This window comes from Xyrauchen texanus, chromosome 35, assembly GCF_025860055.1.
Source record: "Xyrauchen texanus isolate HMW12.3.18 chromosome 35, RBS_HiC_50CHRs, whole genome shotgun sequence".
In the NCBI taxonomy this organism is placed as follows: domain Eukaryota; kingdom Metazoa; phylum Chordata; class Actinopteri; order Cypriniformes; family Catostomidae; genus Xyrauchen; species Xyrauchen texanus.
The window spans coordinates 15,745,635-15,769,184 of record NC_068310.1 but is presented as its reverse complement, the minus strand read 5'-3'; the positions used below and the strand labels follow the sequence as shown (position 1 = coordinate 15,769,184).

Here is a 23,550-nt window from a genome sequence, read left to right as displayed (position 1 = left end):
TTACTTATAACATTCTTTCTCAGCTCTGGAACTCAAACCATTTTCTGATGCCCCCCAAAATATATATATATTTATTAATTAAATTAATTTCATAAACGTGCGACTGGTCGACTAATGGCTTAAATTAATACCTACTAATTGACTAGGAAAATCTATGGTCGAGGGCAGCCCTAGTAACTTCATAACTTCTTTTAATAACACTTATTAAGCATTTGGGCACAAGTTTACATTTAGAAAGCAGGATTTTGCCTCATTCATCCATTATGCAGGTCTTAAGCTGTGCAGTTGTACATGGCCTTTGTTACCGTATTTTGCGTTTCATAATTCACCACATATTCTCAATTGTAGAAAGATCAGGACTGCAGGCAGGCCATTCTAGCAGCCATGCACTTGTAATACGAGCAGTATGGTGACTTTGTCCTGCTGGAGTACACAGTGTACACAGTGCCTCAGACATTTTAAAACCCATCATCCCTCTGTAATGGATATCATGACATGGACTTGTGAATACTTCGGTAAACCGTCAGTCAACACAATTCGCCGCTGCATCCACAGGTGCAAGTTAAGGCTTTACTATGCAAAGCAGAAGCCATACATCAGCACTGTCCAAAAGTGCCGCTGACTTCTCTCAGCTCAGTCTCATCTGAGATGGAAAGTAGAACAGAAGAATTGTGTTTTGTGGTCTGTCGAGTACATGTAAAAAATTGTAGTAACATATGCTGCCATCCAGATAACGTCTTTTCCAGAGACGTCCCTGCATTTTCCAGTATGGCAATGCTAAACCACATACTGCCTGGATTACAAGTGTATGGCTGTGTAAGCAGAGAGTGTGAGTGCTAGATTGGTCTGCCTGCAGTCCTGATCTGTCTCCAAAAGAGAATGTGTGGCTCATTAAGAGGAACAAAATATGGCAATGAAGGCTCCACGCAATTGCACAGCTGAAGACCTAAATTACATAATGGATGAACTGGGGGAAAATTCTGCTTACTAAACTGAACAAACGTGTATCTTCAGTGCCCAAATGCTTAATAAGTGTTATTAGAAGAAATGTTATACAGTGGAAAACTCTCGGACTGTCCCAACTTTTTTTTGAGCATGTTGCAATCATCTGATTTGAACTGTGTATATTTTCAAAAACAAGGTACAACGTGTGAGTAAACAATAAAGAAAAAGTGTGAATAGAATTTATTAGCATTTTCCCTACTGTCCCAACATTTTTAGAATTAGGGTTAAAGTTGACTGAAATTATGCTGGGAAATGAGAAAGAATAATAATAATAAAAGTTTCTGAATGTTTACTCTGAGGACAGAGATTCCTTGTCACTCTGTGCTCGGTCCATGCCACTTACGTTTGGTCAATCTCTGTGTAAATGTTCAGAAAGAATCCACCCAACAAGTATCCGGCTGCAGGTCCTACAATTGCAGCCGTGTAGAAGATCCCTGGGAAAAGAGAACATAGCACATTTGAAGTGCACTGTAGGTGTCTGTAACTCTCTCTATTGGTCTATTTTGTTATGTAACAGCTGGTCTGACTTCACACTGATTCATGTTTTCGTCAAAAGTCCCATTGGTGAAATGTAAAGGGGGCAAGCAGGGAAGTGAATGTCTTCACTGGCCTTTGAAAGCTGGATGGTGGAAATACAAACAATTGAAGGAGGTTTTATTGATGTCTGAGGTGGAAACTAGTGGTGCACACTGATAAAGACAAAAGAAAAAAATACTAGGTGTGTCGAAGCTTGACTTGAATGGGACAAAATTGCAGGGTTCAGTTAGGACAAATACCAATCCTTGAGTGTTTTCCATGTAATATATAACTAAATTACAAGAAAGCATTTTAGAACATGGATTGCCAAAACAATCAACAAACCTTGTGTTAAAATCAAGCACGATTAAACACTGTAATTATGTCAACAGTTTGACATGATGTCACAAGTTGTTTTTACACAGCAGCAAGGTATGTAAATGCAACAGTCATCCCCTTGAGATGACATGTAGTTAATTTTCTTAAAGGACACACACTCCTATTCACAGGTCTTGCTAAAATAGCCTCTGATTACATCTTGTTGAGGCGTAAAAACAACAGCCACAGACACTTATACTGCAACAGTCAGCCTTTCTATATTCACCATAACTTTAAACTTTAACAAATAATAAATGAAGCAAAAATACTATAGATTAGGACAGATGTCAGCTTGACATAAAAACATTAGTAAATGAGTAATGGACAAATTCAGCTGTCCATTTGAAGAACAGCTGTTGTTTAATTGTGTGTGGAATTCTCTTTTGATGTGTATCTGATTGGTCTGTGATAAATCTGGTCTGGGATAAAACTAATATCTCACAGCGTCTGATAATATGCACGTTTCATTTAAACAGATGTAATAAACCAACCTCACACAACTTCAGCTGATCCAGCATCCTGTGAAGTGCTCATATATCTTCCTCTGAAGCACATATTCTAACAGTCTATCCTCTAAAGTCCCTGTAACTTTTAACTTTCTTTTCTAATGATAAAGGGCAAATATCAATAAAACTTCTATTTTATACCATCTCCAAATATGCACATATCTTGTTTAAACAGATGTAATTCACAAAAATCCAGCGTTTTATTCCCTTCGAGCACTCATATACAGTAATATCTTCCTCTGAAGTGCGTATTCTATCATCCAGAATCAAAACTTCAGTATCAGGATCAGAAGTTCTTCTGATTCACAAATCATGACGGTCAGTCCATAACAATCCAAAGCCATTTAAACTGTCAGGAGATTGCTGCTCGCACTGGATCCGCACGAGCACGTGAGTGCATATTCAAAGTAAAAGTGCTTCATGTGCGCTGAAATGTCATATTCACTATGCACTGCATGTAGTTTGTTTGATTCTGTATTTTTGGAGAAAATGTCATTTCTAATGTGGGCATGTTTGCTGGACTACTGTATTGTTATTTCCTTCTTCCTAATATATTAACAATTTCTTCATGGGCAAATAAATGACTAAAATGATATGGATAAACAGAAATCAGAAGAAACTGCTATCTAGCATTTCAAATACAATATAATTATTTTTCATTTTTTATTTCATTTTCACAAAGTTAAAGTTTTGTGTGAACATATTGTGCTAAATAAGAGTTTATTCATTTTTAGCATTTTTATGTTTATGTTATTTACTATATTAAATTGGCGATATATCAGCATTGTATCGGTCTATCGGCTGCCCTGCACTCCAGATATCGGCATCAGCAACAGCCATTAAAAAAAACGGTCGATCAGTTGTTTAAACTATCCTTTTCTATTTTGTATGTTGTGTATGTTCCCAGTAAAGATTCTAGTTTAACAGAAAGTTTGTGCATTTACTAAATCACTACATTTCAAACCAAAAAATGTGTTTGAACTCAAACTAATTTTCAATAAATACATGAACATATAATGCAAATACACAAAATATTTTAACATTATTATGTATTAAATAACAAAAAATAAACCTATATTATATGACTACGTAAACCATATGTGGTTATTTTACATGCTTTGTAATGTAAGCATCAAAAAGTATGTAAATATACTGTATTAATATGGTACTACATGCATGCTATTATATGCCAGGCTTAAAATTTAACACTCAGTTTTGTAAAACATGTAACAGAGGGTCTGGGTCTGTCTTTCATCCACCAACAGGTTGAAGATCCCTTTAATAGATGACAAGCTCAAACACCAATTATTCATGTATTTCATGGTGCAGCCACACTCACCTATATATACAGGTGCATGGTTTGACTTGACATTTTCATCAAGATAGGTGACTCCGAGTGTGTACAAAGGGGTTGCCCCTACCCCATGTAGAGACTGTCCCAGCATGAAGACGTAGCGATAAGCTGAGAGCCCTCCTTCCTCGCTGACACACGTTTCTGTGTTATTGACCGAGCACAGTCCCATGTGCTCCGGTACTCTCGGTTGATAGTATGGTGTTGTGAAATGGGGCAGGGCAAAGACCAGTGACCCCAGTGCCATGATCAGCACACCCCAGCCCAGCCATCGAGGCTTATGGCCAGTACCACCAAAGTAGCTTACAAATGTCAAACAAACACAAGCAGCAATGTCGTAGGAGCTTGCGATAAGTCCCGCCTAAGGAGGCAACAAATAATACAGTGTTAATGCTGCAGAGAAAGAATACATTTATGCTACAGTTATACCAGCTTTAGAATAAATATGAACCCAATTTGCATACTATCTGTACCATAGTAGGTAAGATTTTGATTACAGTAATAGACACTAAATTATAGTACATTCCAAGTATTATATCGAAGGAACCCAAATGGTATTCTATTTCAAGTGGATTTTTGGAGTACACATTTGTGCATTCTTTTTTAACTTATGTTACCCACAAATGCTTGCACTATGGAAGAGGATCGGTTTGCAATGGTACTTCATTCTTGAAAGTACATACTTTATAATCAACAGTGCAATACGTTCTTTTCATTCTTAGTAGAAGTATGCAAATTGTGAATTAGCCTAAAATTCCTTTATAGATAGAGGTTGCAGGGGAATTACTGTAAGTTTAACACATTAAGTAGACTTAGTGTGATTATCCTCAGAACATCTTGAAGAATTTGACTGGCCAAGTCAACATTAACATTACATAGTTTGTAAGCAATTTTAGTTAAAACATTTTACTTTTAAACTAAAAGGTACTTTGAGAAAATTTGAAATGCCACTCCAAATCCATTTCACTTCAATAATGTATATCCAAGTGAAATGGGATATTCTACAAAAAAAATTTTTTTTTATATATCGGTGTCATCAGTGAAAGATGTATAACATTTTGATTAAGGATTAAAAAGGCAAAACATTTTCTTAAAAAAATGGTATGTGTCTATGGACCATGCACAATAAGCCCAGAAATAGTGATTTAGGAAAGTAACAGGGTCAAATTTATTTCATGTTGACTAACTTTTATAAACTTACCTGGTAGCTGCGCAGGTCAAAACGTCTCTCGATGGAGGTGATGACAGTGTTGATGAAGCCATTGATGATCATGCCCTGGAGGAAGGAGGCCACACAGAGGAAGAAGAGAACCCAGTGAGGGGTATTGAAGGTCTGGATAAACCGTGGGGTCAGTACTCCCCATCCACAAAGATTCTCAGGGGTCGTGGGTACAAACTTCACCCTGAGGGGCGGCTCTATGGGCTCAGACACTAGTTTGTCTGTCTTGTGGTACACAATGTGGGCATCTCCAGACAGGCTGGCTGAACCAGAGACCTGGGACTCTACCGGGCTGGTAATGTCTGGACTGGGTCCCAATGGACTGTCCTGTAGGACCAGAAGCTCTTGCTTGGAGCTAAATAAGTTGTCATTGTTCATCAGATGGGACATGGCCCGAATAGGAGGTGCAGCTATAGACTTTATGGATGTAGGATGTGGAAAATAATCACATATGTTTTCAACAGGAAAAGCTGGTTCTTTTTTCTATGTACAACTGTGCACAGTGATATGATGGCAGTCTATGGATGATACAAAGGGGTTCTCTGTTGTTTGCAGTTAATAATGATGATAACAAAGTTGTATGAATCTCATAAAATGTAATTCTGAAAAGAGAGAGAGAAAGGGACAATTTTAAAGCTTGGCAATATTTTTATCTGTAGCAGTAAACCATTAGCGGTGCTTGCTAATGCAAAGAAGAAAGAATGTGTTTAGAACAACATGAGGGTCAGTAAATTATTTTTCATTTTTGGGTAAACTAACCCTATTACAGTATACTTCAGTCTGAATTATTAAACTTCAGCCCACTTGTTTGTGTTCATACAAAGTCCCTTTCTAGTTAAGTCAGTTTAATTGGCGGCCATATTTAGAACACACCCAGGCAGGCCGGGCAGCTGTTTTCTATGTAATCACAGGCAGAGGTCTGCGGCAGGCAGAATGCCCAGCAGGTTTAGATATTTACCTGTACATCTGAGTAAACAAGCGGCATAAACAAACAGTTTTTATCTCCAAATCTCCAAAATCAAGATCACGATCAAAGAACGTTTTTAAAATTAGCAGTAAAATCGTATAACACTGGTATCATATATGGTGCTTCCTTAACTGAAATCACACAAAAAAAAATGCTATTTTCCAGGCTGGTTCAGCTAATGCACATGCACGTTCTTGAGTTGACTGACAGACACCTGTGAGGCAGGACTTCCTTTTCTACATCCATAAGCTGTTGGGCATTCCAATTTCTCCCATTCATTTTAATACCAGTGGTTTGTCTCTGCTAAACTGTCTCTGGCTCAAATCATGCTGTTTGTTAAGGAGAGGTGTGTTTTTACAATTCTAGCCAGTCAGTCTTACATTTTTGCCTAATGAACAAACAAATCATATCGATTAACATTGAAGAAGAGAACCAAACCACATCTAGGGACCTAAATTTCATGCAGAATTGGGCCAGTAAACAACTAGCTAGCAATGCCCTAAAAAACACATACCTGTGTATTGTTTAGTATTGTGTATTGTGTTGCATTGTAGTATTGCAAGCTCTATTGTAGTAGGTATAATAAAATTGTATATTAACCAACAGTCCTTGGGACAGAACAAAGTCCTTTTAAGTGCAAATATACCTGGCCAATAAACACATTTTCAGATTTTTATTGGCACATGTACAATTACCAGTTTACAGATGCACAATCATGCATCGTAAAGCAACTAACAACCAATGCTTGCACAAAGATTTCTCTTAGTTGAAATATATCTGTAAAACAAACAAAAATCAAAACTATGAAAACATCCATTAATCTCCTCTATAGCTCCAAACTGCAAATACTTTGATAATATTAAACTGACACATTTGGCAGAAACTTTAAAGTGGCTTATGTGACTTGCATTGCATTCAAGCTTTACTGTACATTTTATCATCATGTGTGTTCACTAGCAATCAAATCTGTGACCTTGGCTTTGCTAGCACCATGCTTTACCAGTTGACATTACAATTAACTAACATTTAACAAAGTAATATTCCTTGCATGTCCCTATAAACTTTCCACAATACTGGGCGATAGGACTATGTAATTGGATGTCTGCAATATATGACAAATGTCCCGATGACGATATCGACGCTTACTGACAGATGATGTTCAACAATATTGGGAAATGACAAAACCATGGAGCTGGGAAGTTGGGAATAAATATTAAATAGTAGCTCAGGGTTTAAAATTAGCACCAGGTACGACAAATGCGTGTTGTCCATTTCAGGTGCGAGTGAGACACGACAATAAATACTGTTAGACACAAAGGCATACGTTAAAAGAAACACTTCATTATATTTTTAAGAAAAGACAACAGAAAGCTGTCAATGCTGGTGTCTGATTCACTGTTTCTTCAGAGGCTTGAAGCACAAGGAACATGCGCATGTTAAGAGTTCTCACTCTTCACTATTTCAGTCATTTCACAAATCATAATCCTAAATTAATTTACAGTATGTTTAAATTATCATTATTATTATGCTTATATTTAAACATTTTCTTTAGATCTTAATTTATATAAGTAATTTCCAACTCGTTTTTGTTGACGGATTGTGTGACGCAAATGAGAGGTTGTTAAATACAAATTATTTCGTTTGATTCGTTTTAAGTATTAGTTTGTAATGTTTCTGGATTTAGTTTTTGTGTGTGTGTGTGTGTTTCAATAAATGAATATAATTTTGAAAGCAAAATCAATAAAGCAAAAGTATTACACCTCTGCAGTGGGGGCAGGGGGGTTGACGATGTAATCAAATTTTGCTATATTTATTAATAAAAATATCAAGTAAAATATTTCTTGCATATCGCCCAGCCCTACATTACACTGTGTAAAGAAATGCATCACACATTGCAGCCAAGAATTCATAATTACACTGAAAGAATAAGAAAAAAACATTCTCTTTACCTACCTCATTCCTCAACATCCCTCATCACTTTATTGGTCTAAGAGGTTCTGAGTGTTTGACTGTGTAAGAGAGGAAAAGGGAGAGAGACAAAAAGCAAGCAAGACAGCCCCAAAATGGGGCGTTATTCAGCCTCTCAATCCTTCACATCACCGACCAATCCTGTCTTCCATCTCTCAAATTCCATTGAGTGACCACCACCTTATCTACCTTACATTTGATAATTAGCTACTCAAGCATCACTGCTGTCTCATCTAAACTCACCATACTTCATACTGCTAAGATTAGCAAGACTTGTTGGGTTTTCATGTTTTATGAGGACTCTCCATAGACATAATGTTTTTTATACTATACATACTTTATATTATGTCCCCAAACCCTAACCCTACACCTAAACCTAACCCTCACAGAAACATTTCTGCATTTTTACACTTTCAAAAAACATTATTTAGTATGATTTTTAAGCTGTTTTCCTCATGGGGTCTGACTGATTGTCCCAGCAACGTCAAAAATCACAGGTTTTCTATCCTTGTGGGGACATTTAGTCCCCACAACGTAGGGATAATCCTGGACACACACAGTCACACATGTTTAGAATAATGTACAGATTTTGCTCTTATGAAAAGAAATTGGTACTTTTATTCACCAAAGTGGCATTCAACTGATCACAGTGTATTTGTTCAAGCAGATTCAAATTTAGTTCACACCAACCGAACGACTTGAGTCTACAACAAAATCTGTAGTGTCAAATAACACAATACCTGTTTTTCCACCATCAGGGTGAACAGTAACTATGTTTTATTGTGCAATTCTATTCCGATCAAGGCTCATTGACAAGATTACGGTTTCTTTTTCCATTGGGTTGAAAAATCAGGATTAGAATGGACCGACTGAGCAATTAGGCTTAACTAATCATGATTTGCAACATCACTAATGCGATTCCACCAGCATTGTTCTCTGTACTGAGGTTGGTTAGCCAACTGTACTAAGAAATTCATGCAGGCAATGGTTTGTAATTATACCATACTGATCCGTGTTTTTATGGAAATGCTAATGTTAATTGCAATGCATAGAACCGTTCCAACTGATGGTAGAATGATCCATAGATACATACACAAAGGCAATATTTCACTATGTACTACACAGTGTTGCTTTGCATAACAGAGGAACTGAGTCCATGCATTGCAATCCCTGTTTTACTGTAAATATGGTTTAAATATGGAGCTTTTCATGTCTGACTCAGTTGCATCTATGAATAATGCACATATGGTGGAAAAAGTTACATTCGTGGTGTGACTATAGTATCAAAAGTATTGGTGGTGCAGTTCAAACTGTGTAAATGAATCAATTCTCAATTCTGTTTTCAGAAGAACACTGTGGTTCATGCCGCATCACAATGAGATTATTAAAAGACTTTCATTATTTGTTGATGTGTTCTATATACTCTTTCATTTCTAATTTTAAAAGTGTGATCAAAAGGAGGGATGGATAAGATCAGGAGCAGCATAGAGTCTCAGGGTGGGAACAAACACAGCATGTGTTTACTGTGGAGTGCAGGTTCCTTCCCTTTTCTTTGAATCATGCTGGATTGTCTTAGGGTGAGGTTTGAGTTACAGACCAAAGAAACAACAAAACAAAGCAAGACCGCCACTTTCACTTGGATTTCAGGGAAGGAAGCTTCACACTAACATCTATTTTTAAAAGTTTGTGTAATGGCTAATTCAGAAGCAGGTGCATATACAGAATGACTAATTTTGGATGTTTCTTACAAAATGTAAGAGAGAAATGTCCCTTTTCCAGCCACAGTCCATTACATTGCCTCAATAATTGCATCCAATTTTTTTTTTCAAAATGATATAGTGATCCTGAAAGTATTTGGATACTTATGCCATTATTAAATGCCACTGCATTAGATAACAATATATGAAACGTGGCTAAAAAAATTACACAAACGGACAAACTGACCTATGAAATGTTAAAATAATAATAATAATAATAATACAATTAAAAAAATAACAGATATGAAACATCACAAAATAGCCTTGTCACTCTTTACAAAAAGTCAACTTTACAAATGATCATCCTGGACAAAACTTAGTATCCTATAGAATAAATTAAGAATATTATAGGAACAAACCTGAAAAATGAATGTATACGTTTCCACCCGTGACTTGCTCAATGCAAGATGTTCACCACTCCTAGACTATGGCAAAGCAGGTCAACCTATATGGACACAGCTTTGCGGTTATGCTGCACCTTTACTGGCTGGATAGTTAGAGACTACACTCCAGTCTGATTCAAATCCAATCTCAATGACTGCTAAACTTCAGTAGTTGAAAATAATCGCAAACTGGTTTCCTGAAGTAGCCAGGCTCTTTCCTGAAAATTTGATATTTCTAGTAACCAGTCACTCCAAAAACTGAACCTCACACACAGAATCATTTATAGAATAACGCTATTCGTAAGTGTGTGTAGTACTAGTCAATATGTAATTGTGGAATGAGGAAGTTACCTGACACGTGGATGTAATAAAACCTGCATAGATTTTCAAGAGACATGAATAGCGCCTAACAATGATCTCCTTTTTCAACCTTAAAGGTGTGGAGTGGCCTTCCTCTATTACAATAATGAAAAGCAGAAAAGACTGTCAGATTGTATGCCCTTATTAATAAATTAGGTAAAAAATAATCTTTGGTGAACAATAGAGACTTGAATGGTTTCAATGTCTGGCTATCACTGCAAATAAGTGTTTTAGACCCTTGCCCAGTTTTATCCTCTGATCCTATTACTGCTTGCATTCTTATTGCTCTTTGGTTAATATTTACAGTAAACAATTCAAAGTACAAAATGCTAATAAATTCACATCTTCTGAACATGAATATTTTTATTTTTACTTTGATTGTGATAGGACTCTTCTGCTCTCAGTTTACGATATAAGCTTTAGCAGCGAGCTAAACACGAGACCCAGGAAAAGGCATACACAGGATTGGAATTCAAACTTTTTTACTGAAATCCATTTTCCTTTACCTTTTGTCTTTTGTGTGAAACTGCAACAAACAATAAAGATATTCTCAGAATATTGTCTCTTACAAAGTCCCTTTGATTATGTACATACATCACAATATGAAGAAAAACACTATATAATACATAAACTGAAACTATTAAATGTAATCAAATGTCTTTGCATATATATATATATATATGCAATATATGTGAATTCAGAAAATGTCTCGGTTACTGACATAACCTCCGTTCCCTGATGGAGGGAACGAGACGTTGTGTCTATGAGTTGACACTAGGGGTTCCCGTAGACTGGCGGTGCGAGATGGGCAAACCTCAGTGTGCCTCGTAGCCAGCGCAGCAAGCCGTCGCATAACTACATAACTGCCCCTCAACACACTGGCAGGCATGAAGCGGTCCCATGCACCTAGGGGAACGGCAAACTGCTCAGAAGTATAAGGACTGGCTGGCCCATCCGGGGCCTTCCCTCTATTATTCTCCCATGTAAAAGGAAAGAAATGGTTCGGCTGGGGGCCACATACATGGTCCAAGCTGGGGGTTGTCCCTCCAAAGAGGAGGACACCGCGGAGACCACACCCGGCCCCGAGGGAGGGGGGGGGGTTAGGTGGAATACACACACGGTGTTACCGGTTAGGAGCGGAAGCACATTGTGTAGAGCGGCGTCGTGGTAGACCCTACCCAATGGGGGAGGAGTTACTACAAACATGGTGACCCAGGGCAGAGGAAGACGCGGTTTACTGGTAGGGAAACCATTTTGCGGGATATACATCACACGGGGTTGCCGAAGGGGACAACTAGCACATGTGGAGCACTTACCTCAGTACGGGGACCTAGTGACGCCCATACCGGGCCAGCAGCGAGCCTCTCCGAAGACTCGACGGCTGATAGGCTAGGGAGGAAGAACGTCCATGGTTCACACTTCCTGCGAACGCAACTGGGAAAAGAGCGCACGTCTTCGCCTCAAGGGAGGGGAAAGGCGCTATGCACAAGCGATACACCCGGCCAGCTGACCCGAACTTACCTGTTTGTGTCTCCTGATAACACACGGGATGAAACTGGCTCAACCCTGAGGTTACAGAACCTCGCAAAGGTGTTAGGTTCTGCCCAACCCGCGGCTCTACATATGTCTGCTCGAGGGGAGGAGGAGCCCTGAGAGACTCGAGAGGCGAAGCCGTGAGAGGCTTGAGAGGTGGAGCCATGAAAGACTCGAGGGACGGAGCCCTGAGAGTCTCGAGGGGAGGAGCCCTGAAAGACTCGAGAGGGGAAGCCCTGAGAGGCTTGAGAGGGGGAGGAGCCCTGAGAGGCTCGAGAGGCAAAGCCGTGAGAGGCTTGAGGGGTGGAGCCCTGAAAGACTCGAGAGGAGAAGCCCTGAGAGGCTTGGAAGGAGGGGAAGCCCTGAAAGACTCGAGAGGAGAAGCCCTGGGAGGCTTGAGAGGCGGAGCTCTGGGAGGCTCGAGGGGTAGAGCTCTGGGAGGCTCGAGAGACTTGAAAGGCAGAACACTGGGGGGCTTGGGAGGTAGAGCTCTGGGAGGCCTGGGAGGAGGAGCCTTGAAAGACTCGGGAGGAGAAGCCCTGAGAGGCTCGAGAGGAGGAGCCCTGGGAGGCTTGGGAGGAGGAGCCTTGGGAGGCTCGTGAGGCGGAGGCCGCGAGGGCTCTGAGGGGCGAGCAGAGGCTGGCAGAGCCGTGGAAGACTCTGAGGGCCGAGCAGAGGCTGGCAGAGTCGTGGAAGACTCTGAGGGCGGAGCAGAGCCCGGCAGAGCCGTGGAAGACTCTGAGGGTGGAGCAGAGCCCGGCAGAGCCGTGAAAGACTCTGAGGGCGGAGCAGAGCCCGGCAGAGCCATGGAAGACTCTGAGGGAACCTCTGTGGTCTTGAGTACAAGACGAGACTGGGGAGAAGGGGCCCTCTTCCTTCTCTGACGTCTTCAGCCAACAGGGGATGTGGCCATGACGGTCGAGGCTACAGGCTCTGGCTCGCTGACCGTGGCAGACATGGGCGCTGGCTCGCTGACCGTGGCGGGCATGGGCGCTGGCTCGTTGGCCGTGGCGGGCATGGGCGCTGGCTCGTTGGCCGTGGCGGGCATTGGCGCTGGCTTGTTGGCCGTGGCGGGCATGGGCGCTGGGGCCGTGACAGGCTTCGGGACTGGGGCCGTGTCAGGCTTCGGGACTAGGGCCGTGTCAGGCTTCGGGACTAGGGCCGTGTAAGGCTTCGGGACTAGGGCCGTGTAAGGCTTCGGGACTAGGGCCGTGACAGGCTTCGGGACTGGGGCCGTGACAGGCTTCGGGACTGGGGCCGTGACAGGCCTCGGGACTGGGGCCGTGTCAGGCTTCGGGACTAGGGCCGTGTAAGGCTTCGGGGCTAGGGCCGTGTCAGGCTTCGGGGCTAGGGCCGTGTAAGGCTTCGAGACGGGGGCTGTGGTAGGCTTCGAGACGGGGGCCGTGGTAGGCTTCGAGACGGGGGCCGTGGAAGGCTTCGAGACTGGGGCCGTGGTGTGGAAAGCTGGTTCAGTTTCTGCCTCCCCCACAGTAAACGAGGAACCAGTGTACAGTAGGGTGAGGTCAATAAACTGAGCCAGGTTGAGAGAGTAGCGACCACCAGGCATGAATGATGAGGCCGGCTCATTCAGTCCATATTGAAAAATGTCTTTCAGAGCCACCTCATCAAAATTCACCTGGTTAGCCAGGGCACAAAAATCCACAACATAAGCCTCCAAGGGTTGACTCCCCTGACGCAAAACCAAGAGTTGGGCCGCTGGGTCCATAATGTTAAGGGCACGGCTATTCGTTCTATAACTGTTGCCCTGCATAACCAACTCTTGGTAAGCGCCCGAAGAGCCGTCAAATCTCTCAGGGGGTTGAAGGCTCACGGCGCTCAGAAATGCGTTGGGAGCATAAACGGGCTCAGGGACAGACACAGGTAGAACAGGGTGACAAAAATCAAAAATCGCACGTACCTGCTGTCCCTGGGCTGTGAGCGCGCGATCATGACTCCCAACGGTAGATCCTGTCGCAGAGTGCGCTGAAAACATCCGCTCTAGTGAGCTGCGTAAATCCTCAGCGCGGGGCATTGTGACTGTCTTCGGTAAGGGTTGGTTATTTTGTAACCCGCACACACACACACAAGATGAGACAGTCACAATGTCGGAGGAAACTGCTTTTATTAATAGCAGTGCAGGCAAAAGTACAAACAGGGTAAATCCAGAGAAGAGTTGTCGAGGGAAGCGTAGGGTCAAAAGCCGGGGAATCAAAGTGGAGTAAAGGGGCAAATCCGGGAGAGAGTGGTCAACGAGAGTGGGGGGGTCGAAGCTGGGAAACAGGATCAGAGTAACTAGACGGGACTAGTGGGGAGCAAAAGACAGGGGAACAAGGGGAGCTGGCAAGCTAAGAGGAGGACAAGAGGAGTTCAAAACTAGACGAGACTAGCGGGGGGCAAAGACACGGGAAACTAAATACAATAACCAACAGGCGTGAGACGAAAGGGCAGTGATATATATAGGGGAAAGTGCAGGTGTAAACAATGAAAGGTGATGAGACGAGTACAGGTGAAACTAATGTGGAGATTGAGACGAGTGCAGGTGTACATAATGTTCTGGCGATTGGGAGCAGGCATGTGAGCCCGAGGAGGGAGACCTGCTAATGAGCATGAGAGCTCGTAGGAGCAAAACGAGCGTGGAAGCTCGAGGGAGCAAAACGAACGAGCGTGCGAGCTCGAGGGAGCAAAACGAGCGTGCGAGCTCGAGGGGGCGGAACGAGCGTGGAAGCTCGAGGGGGCGGAGCGAGGGAGCGGGGTTCGTGACAGTATGTCTATAATTAAATCAAACAACCTATAGAAGAGGCCTTAAGATTCTTCAAAACATGTGTGGTACATTACTTTATTCACACATTTCAAAATCATTTAACCATTTTTGAAGCTTAAAGAAATATCTCACCCAAAAATTAAAATTCTTTCATTGTTTACTTACCCTCATGTCACCCCAGATGTGTATGATTTTCATCTGCAGATCACAAACAAATATTTATAAGAGTATTTCAGTTCTGTAAGGCGATGCAATGCAAGTGAATGGGTGTCAGAACTTTGAAGCTCCATAAAGCAGTTAAAAACATCATAAAAGTAATCCATATTACTCTGAAGTGATATCATTTGTGTGGGTGAGAAACTGCTCAATATTTTATTCCTTTATTACTATAAATCTCAACTTTCATGTTAACCGATGCTAATGTGTGTCCCGCGAGTTGCAACTCTAATAATGCAATAAAATATAAACATGGGTAGTTTACTAAAAGTCTGTTTAGTTTAAATTTCACATCTGAAAGTGAAAGTGGAAATCTGTAATAAAAATGGACTTAAATATTGATCTGTTGATCGGTTCAAACGTCTGGTTACCACTCATTTGCATTGTATGGACCTACAGAGCTGAGATATTTTTCTAATATTTTCATTTATGTTCTGCAAAACAAAGTAAGTCATAAACATCTGGGATGGCATGAGGGTGAGTATATATATAAAAAGAAAGAGAAAAAAGCTTTTGTCTTCCATGGAAGAAATAAATCCATACAGGTCTGGAACAAGTGTGTAAATAATGACATCATTTTTGTGTGAACTACAGTTGAAGTCAGAAGTTTACATACAAATAAACACATTTTTTAACCACCTCACAGTTTTCATATGAGCAAACTATATTTTTGCTAATTAATTTAGGACATCTACTTTGTGCATGACTTTTTGTGCATTGCTTTTGTTTACAGACAGATTGTTTAACTTTTCATTGATAACATCACAATTCCAGTGGGTCAGAAGTTGCTAACTGTGCCTTCAAGCAGCATGGAAAATTCAGGAAAATATGTCAAGCCTTTAGGCAATTAGCCAATTAGCTTCTGATAGGCTAATTGGCTAATTCGAGTAAATTTGAGGTGTACCTGTTGATGTATTTTCAAATTCAGTGCCTCTTTGCTTGACATAATGGGAAAATTAAAGAAATCAGCTAAGACCTCAGAAAAGAAATTGTGAATCTCCATAAGTCCGGTTCATCCTTGGGAGAAATTTCCAAAGGCCTGAAGGTTCCACATTCATCAAGTATAAACACCATGGGACCACGCAGCCATCCTACCGCTCAGGAAGGAGACACATTCTGTCTCCTAGAGATGAATGTAGTTTGGCACGAACAGTGCAAATCAATCCCAGAACAACAGCAAAGGACCTTGTGAATATACTTGATGAAACGGGTAGACAAGTTTCTATATCCACAGTAAAACGAGTCCTATGTCAACATTACCTAAAATGCTGCTCAGCAATAAGGAAGCCAATGCTCCAAAACCGCCATAAAAAAGCCAGACTACAGTTTGCAAGTGCACATGGGGACAAAGATCTTTCTTTTTGGAGTAATGTCCTCTGGTCTGATGAAACAAAAATGGAACTGGCTGGCCATAGTGACCATAGTTATGTTTGGAGGAAAAAGGATGAGGCTTGCAAGCCGAGGAACACCAACCCAACCCTGAAGCATGAGGGTTGCAGCATCATGTTTTGGGTGTGTTTTGCTGCAGGAGGGACTGGTGCACTTTACAAAATATATGGCATCATGAGGAAGGCAACATCTCAAAACATCAGCCAGGAAGTTAAATGTATCATTAGTTCATTTGTTTTTCAAAATAAAAATAAAACAACGACTTGTTTTCTCAATATTCGTTTCCAAAACCAAAATGAAATAATGGATAACGACCTGTTTTTTCAATTTCCGATTTTGTGCTTAAATGAGAATTGGAAAAAACTGATAACAAGCTCTAATCCAATTTTGAGATTTACATTTGACGCGAGTTTCATGACATGGATGTGACCCTTGCCCCTTTACCTGTGGGACAATGATCGTTGCACAAGACCGCCAAGTATCCCCTTTACTCGACCGTTGGACAAGAAACAGCCAAATATCCGTTGTAGCAACAAATATGGACATTTTTGTGATTTTCAATGGAAGTAAGAGGGTTACCCTAAAGCCAGAAGACAAGACCACAGAGAAAATATCTGTTATTTTTCAGGTATGTATTTTTCATTTAAAACTTATGTTAAGAGCTAACTCTCCCTAGTATCTCCTAGTGTGGCTGTCACTGAGAGTTTTGGTTGGTTAGCTAGCACCAGCATATCGCTTACTAAATTAATAAGACATATCTAGATCTATAACTGGAAGTGCGGTTAAGTTCGTTTTATATTTGACATTCTTTTGACACTCGCGACAATACTAATTAGACTCTCCGTGCCTATAACATTTTCAAGCCAAACCAACTTGGACATGCTTGAGTGGGTTTTCTTTGCCTAGTACAAAGCTGAATTAAAAAAATATATATTTTGTTTTCTCATATAAATGTATTAGCTCTATAAATTAATTAAAACATTTAACCATTTGATATTATAAAATCACAACAAATATAAAATGTTCTTAAAAATATCCCTTTCATGACACAAGGCTCTGTTTGTGGAATTTACATTCTATATGTTTTCAAATGAATATAGTGTAAATGTTTGTAATATTCTTATTCCTTTAAACTCAATGACCATTTGACCTAGAGACATGAAACCAACTGTAAAACACTCAGAATATTATTGTTCATATAGCCCAAGACTTGTTTTTGGGATAAAATATTCAATACTTTTTATACAGATATTTGTATAACTATAAATCTATTGCTGAAGTCCTGAATGGAAAGCTGGAGACCAGCAAGATGGTTACAGTCCGCTTCTCAGAGTTTGAGGCTTGTGTAGCAACAATCACCAGTAAGGTGAAAGAGGCCCTTGGACAGCAGGAGTCAATTATTTTAACAGATAGTCAGGGCAATGAAATAATTGACTCTGATGGAACTAGGGGTATGTTTGAAATGATTGCTGTGTAAATGCTATTTTCTGCTGTCACTTTAGGAGCTTATCTGCACAAACAGTGAACTCACTTAACAGCTGAATGAGGTGCATACACCTAAGTATTATTCTCACATTAAAGTACATTTTGCATTCATAGCTATCTTGGATGATTACATTAACATTTTAACTGCTACTGTAAACAAATACACAAGGTTGTTTACATTATCAATATGTAATAGCATAGCAGACTTATGATTTGGGAAAGCTGTCAATAATTAGCTTATGATTAGTAACTACTGTAATAATCATGGTAACTAGCTAGTAATGACTCAAGTGTTAATACTTCTATGGGAATTACTAATTATTTGGATCCGTATTCTAAAGTGAAGATCATGGTAACTAACTAGTAATGACTCAAGTGTTACTACATACTTATAAAGAAATTTTCTAAAAGTATACTTTTTAAAAGTTCACCAAAAATATAAAACACTTGAAATGACTTTAGTATTTGTTTGCACAAATCATGACTAGAAAAATTGTTTAAACATGAGGCATGAAACAAGTAACTTTTATAAACATTTATACATTTTATAATTATTTATTTAGCATCTGGTACCATTTCCATTTAATGCAACAGCTTCTCATAAACATAATTATTGCCTTCTACACACTTCCTATATTTTGTTCCTATAGGTACAAAATATATAACTGTACTTTTAAAGGTCCACAAGGTCCTTAGGGTACAATTATGTTCCCAAAACAACTTATAAAGGTACAACTTTTTAGGTTTGGATGTGAAAGGTCAATTTTTGTACCTTTTGGAATTGTTTTATTTTTTTTTTTTTACAGATGAGCTCCAACTAGAATAACTTGTCTGTTTTTTTGTTTTTTTTTATTAATGTATGTCAGCTCATGATAACATCAAAACACCATATTAAAGGGTAACTAAACACCTGCTCAGAGTCTGACTCCACTCACTAGAAATATTTGAAAATGCTGGAAAAGTGGGCAGACCCCGTCGTGGATAGAGGGAACGAACCGAGTGCGGGGCTGAGGTCACCTGAGACTCGTAGTGACGGATTAATTGACAGCTGCTGTCAGACTTTATGTTATTATTATTCCTCACACGGTCGCAAGACGACATGTACATGAATCTGGCGTGGTGAGCTGGAACCTGCTTACGTCACGAAGTACCGCAACAGCCAATAGGAAAATTCAACTGCAGTAGCCACCGTTCAACCTGAAGAGGGCAGCACTCAGACGTTTTTACACCATATATTGTAGAATTAAAACACTTTATACACAAATGTCAAAAAAATTACTTGAATCAATGACCAGTACTAATAAAGCCCCATGCTTACAGATCATTAACTAAAAAAAGTTGGTTTAGGGTTTAGTTACCCTTTAAACATGACATAATTATTCATGTTTGTTGTAAAGTAGCTAGTATTCATTAAAGTTTTAAAAACGTTTTATCAAATTAATAATTTTTTGACCGTTGCATCAAAAACAGACATATTTGAATTAAATTTAAAATAAAGACCACGATAAACGGCAACAAAACATTCAAAACATATTTATTGCTTATGCAGACGTTGGGGTTGTTGTCGCTTTAAGAAAATCTCCCGCTTATTTTGAGTGAGTCGTTCGGTGAGGTCCTGATCTGTTCTTCTGACAGAACTTCAGAACACGATTTCCAGCGTCGAGCATTTTTGGAGGACACAGTTTTCAGGTAAATGCGGGATGATGTTATATATTCTTCTTTGTTCACGTATGATGGCAAGTTCTGTTGATTTTGTCTAATTTTATGTTCCCCTGCTTGAAGCGAAAAGTACGTTACTGACCGATTGGGAAGAGCCCTACGAAGTTCAAAATGGAGTTGGGGAAATTAGATTATACACGGCCATCAAACGGAAAATCAAGTGATTACTAATTAAAGTAAAATGGACAGCACAGAAAAAGCGTTACGAATATTTATTGCATTGTTAAAAACACTTGATATAAAAAAAAAATATACAAATTGATATAAAAATGACTATTCGATTTTAAAAGTCCAATTCATCATCCAAAATAAATGCAAATACTTATTTTTTTAATTATAGTTAGGTTTTTATTCGCATTATCCACTAACAAAAATAACAGTGATGCCAAAGCTGTCCTGTTAAATCACTGATTGCCATTTGGACTTCTGTTTAGAATTATGCTACTGCAATTATTAAATTCAGCTGTTTGTTACTTCTGTGTTCATGTATGTTTCATGTTTTCTTATTTTAATCTTTATTTTATTTCAGAATGTATTTGTTAGCTCTGTAAAGTGTTCCCCACAGGTTACTATTTTTGTGTGTGTACTTTACCTTACAGGCAGTGGTGCTGTGTTTCAGCCTCAAAAAATGTGACGTTAAATGTTGGACAAACAGCGCAAGCGCATAAACAGCGCGCAAGTGAATTACAACAGTGTGAGCACAATGACACAGTTCGTACGTAAAATGTAAACCTGCAGAACTTGCAAATACCAAATTCGAGCACAAAAAATATGATTGTGCACCAAAAATTAACAACTCGCGAGCTGAAATAACAAAACCGCGAGTCACACACACGCGCGAGTTGGGGCGGGGTCCAATCCTTTCTGTTTACAAATACTATTGGCTGCTGATCAAATCCTGATGCTACGTTCACACCGGACGCGAATAGCGCGTCAGGCGCGAGTGATTTCAATGTTAAGTCAATGCAAAGACGCGTTACGCGCGTAAAAAATTCCTGCGGCGCGAATGAGGCGTAGAGCGCGGCGCGGTAGACGCGAATACGCCTCATTCGCGCGTATTGAGCGTCTGGTGCGTTACGCGCGAATGGTGCATTTTGTGCATTCACGCGTTTGACGCGAATTCGCGTCTGCCGCCCGAGTTGAAAAATCTGAACTTTGGCGTCAATTCGCGCCGCGTTAACCAATCAGGAGCCTAGCTGCCTGCTGCCCTCCTTCCTCTTCTCCTATGCCATTCCCTGTGGCTCTTCCACCTTCCAAGCGAGGTCCTTTTTGTTCCTGTCTCTTAATGTAAATAGTTTGCACATATTGTTCATTTTTTTTCAGTTCATATTGTTATTTTATATGTTTTGCCTAAATAATTTTTTTTACGTTTTGCCTAAATATGTTTTTTAATGTTATACCTAAAATTACTTCATATGTTTGGCCTCAATAAATTATTTTGTAATATGACTAAATGCCTGGTGTGGTTCTAATGCACAAACAAAGCAAATCTTTTATCACATAACTTGATTTCAATATATGAGACATTTTGATTTTGTATTGATTGCTATTTATTCCATATCTAAATCTAGATTATATGAAACATTATTATTGTAATGTAAAGACAACCAACATTAGTGTCTGGACAGTGTTGAATAAGGAAAAAAACACAGGACAGGTTAATTACTTTTTGAGGCTGGCTCCATTTATCATCAAAACAAAAATAAATAAATAATTTAACCTGATATACTACCATGGAAAACCTGACGTTTTTAAAAAGTCTCAACTTAATAAATGTGCATGTTGTGGACCTGACATCCTGGAACTGGGGCTGACAACCTGGGAAAAAAAAATATATATATATAATAATAATGGACTATTTTTAGATAGTTTAGCTCTTTATAGGTTTGTGGGTGGCTCTTAAAAGAGCCGTTGTGGGGAAGTCATGAGGAGGACTTCAAACGCTACTCCGTCGGCTGCCATGGTACTGCTCCCTCCGCCGAGAAGTGTGCCATGAAGACATCCCTCACCCGGAGTGCCTCTCTGGAGGAGTTGTTGGCCGCAACCCGACCCAGACCTGGCAGTGGCTCCTCTCCAGCATGTCCCGCGCCTGGCTCTGGAGAGGCGGTAATTGAAGACACGCCAGTCATCAGTGGTGGGCACAGCCATGTACTCCTCCACAAGACAGTCCCAGATTGCAGTCACAACCTGGTGGACGATCTGGCTCACTGTTGAGACACCAACCCTGAAGCTGGACGCTATGGTCCTGAATGAGTCCCCTGTGGCAAGAAACCTAGAAAATATTTTTATAAGTACACTTGTAGTTACATATTCAACTATATACAATAACCAGTCTGTTTTACTTTAATGCACCATATTTGTTTGTTTGCTAGCAATTTTGCAAGCAATTTAACAAAGTTTTGAATCTTCAAAACAAAAGGGTATATGTGTATATGGTTTAAATCACTAGTGTGCCAATAACCAACTGATTATCAAAAGAAAGAGTAACGTTACTACAATTGCTTACAGATAGAGACATGACAGTATCATTTTTAGGTTATAGCAGTTAACCGAGTAACGTTATCACTAGAAAGAGCACTACATATTGCTTACAGATAGAGACATTATCACGTCTGCCAAAATAATATTTTATTTTTTTGGTTAACGTTACAGCAGTTAACTGAGTATCACTAGAAAGAGCACCAACAGTGGTATCCGTACCACACAGTTTGAAAAACATTGCTAGCATAGCGTAAATTAACATATATTTAATATACTGTATTTAACATTTTATATACATTTACTAACCGAAGACAGATGGACAGGCGCTCCGCAGCTGGGATAGAGCGCCTGTATCCTCGCTCCGATGCGGGACAACAGGTCATCAAACTGGGCGCGGGACAAGCGGAAGTACCGCTGAAAGCGGCCGTCATCCAGGCGCAGCTCCTGGAGCAAATGATGAAATTCGCCGAACTGGGAACGCCTCCGGAGGGTCTGGTGGACCCAAGTACGGCGACGACGACCCATACGCCGCTGTTCTGCTCTCCAGAGCAAATACAGAGCGGTGACTCTCTCCACGAATGCTCGATCAACATCAGCCATCTTGTAAAAAGATGGCCGTCAACGGATTTCGCCTCTGACGCGCGTCACGCGCGTAAATTTCGCTTCAAACTTTTGTTTTTTACGCGCGTCAATTTCGCTCTTGACGCGCGAATGGATTCAAAGTGGTCAAGCATATAACTAGACGCGGTAGGCGCGAATTTGACGCGCTATTCGCGTCCGGTGTGAACGCAGCATGAGATTTCATTGGCCCTGTTCCAAATGGCACACTCCGGACTTGTGGACTTCCTCAGAGTCCACACTTCGGTGACGTCATGTAGTGCAGACTTATAGGGCCCCTCGCGCAAGTCCACAAGGGCGCATGGAGAAGTATTTTTGGGACAGACTCGATCGTGAAGCGTGGTTATTGTTGGACAGGAGCTGCAGGTTCGGTTCGGGGAAATATGCTGCCTATTGTTGTTGTTTTTACTATTGTGTTTGCGAGATGGCTTGCCATGCAGAGAAATCACATTTATACGCTCCGACGTCGTAGAAGACAAGATTATTTTTCATGCATACAAATGCTGACGTTATGCACGGAGGAAAGGGTAAGCAAGTAAATGTTATTGACTTTGTAGATAAACATATAACTTGTCAAAAGTCGTTAATGCATTAAGTCATTATTATTTGATTTACTGTTTAATTTTCTTTTTCTTTATATACATATATATATATGTATTTTATATTTTTTATGTGTACCTTGTTTTTTTATGTCGTTTTTAATTTACAGGTTTAAATATCCATACTTCACTTACATATGACTCAGTAAAGCCCTGCCATTCGGTTCTATATAATGAATCGTTATGCGATCAGCCTATTATTCAGCGCGCTATTACTATGTTTGAGACATCAACCACTGGTCGATGACCATAATGTTTGTATAAACTGTAGGTAACAACTGGTAAAATGTACACAGTCATAAAAACCATAATGATACTTACACTTAAATATTTTCTTCT

At 40.1% G+C, this 23,550-nt stretch overlaps 1 protein-coding gene across 3 annotated transcripts in view; it reads right to left on the bottom strand.

The window, feature by feature from the left end:
* The window catches only part of LOC127628410 (solute carrier organic anion transporter family member 4A1-like), a 44,195-nt gene extending 33,915 nt beyond the window's left edge, over positions 1-10,280 (bottom strand). Inside the window, exons 1-4 of one of the 3 annotated variants that reach the window (XM_052105135.1) lie at positions 10,027-10,280; positions 4,958-5,577; positions 3,745-4,117; positions 1,349-1,439 (exon numbers count right to left, since the gene is read on the bottom strand). In XM_052105135.1, the coding sequence (XP_051961095.1) occupies positions 1,349-1,439; positions 3,745-4,117; positions 4,958-5,365 (872 nt within the window). In that variant the 5' untranslated portion in view covers positions 5,366-5,577; positions 10,027-10,280. Of the gene's footprint in view, positions 1-1,348; positions 1,440-3,744; positions 4,118-4,957; positions 5,578-7,891; positions 7,943-10,026 lie in introns of those variants that run through there. The other 2 variants (XM_052105134.1, XM_052105136.1) reach the window with 2 other exon arrangements.
* Positions 10,281-23,550: the final 13,270 nt, after the last annotated feature.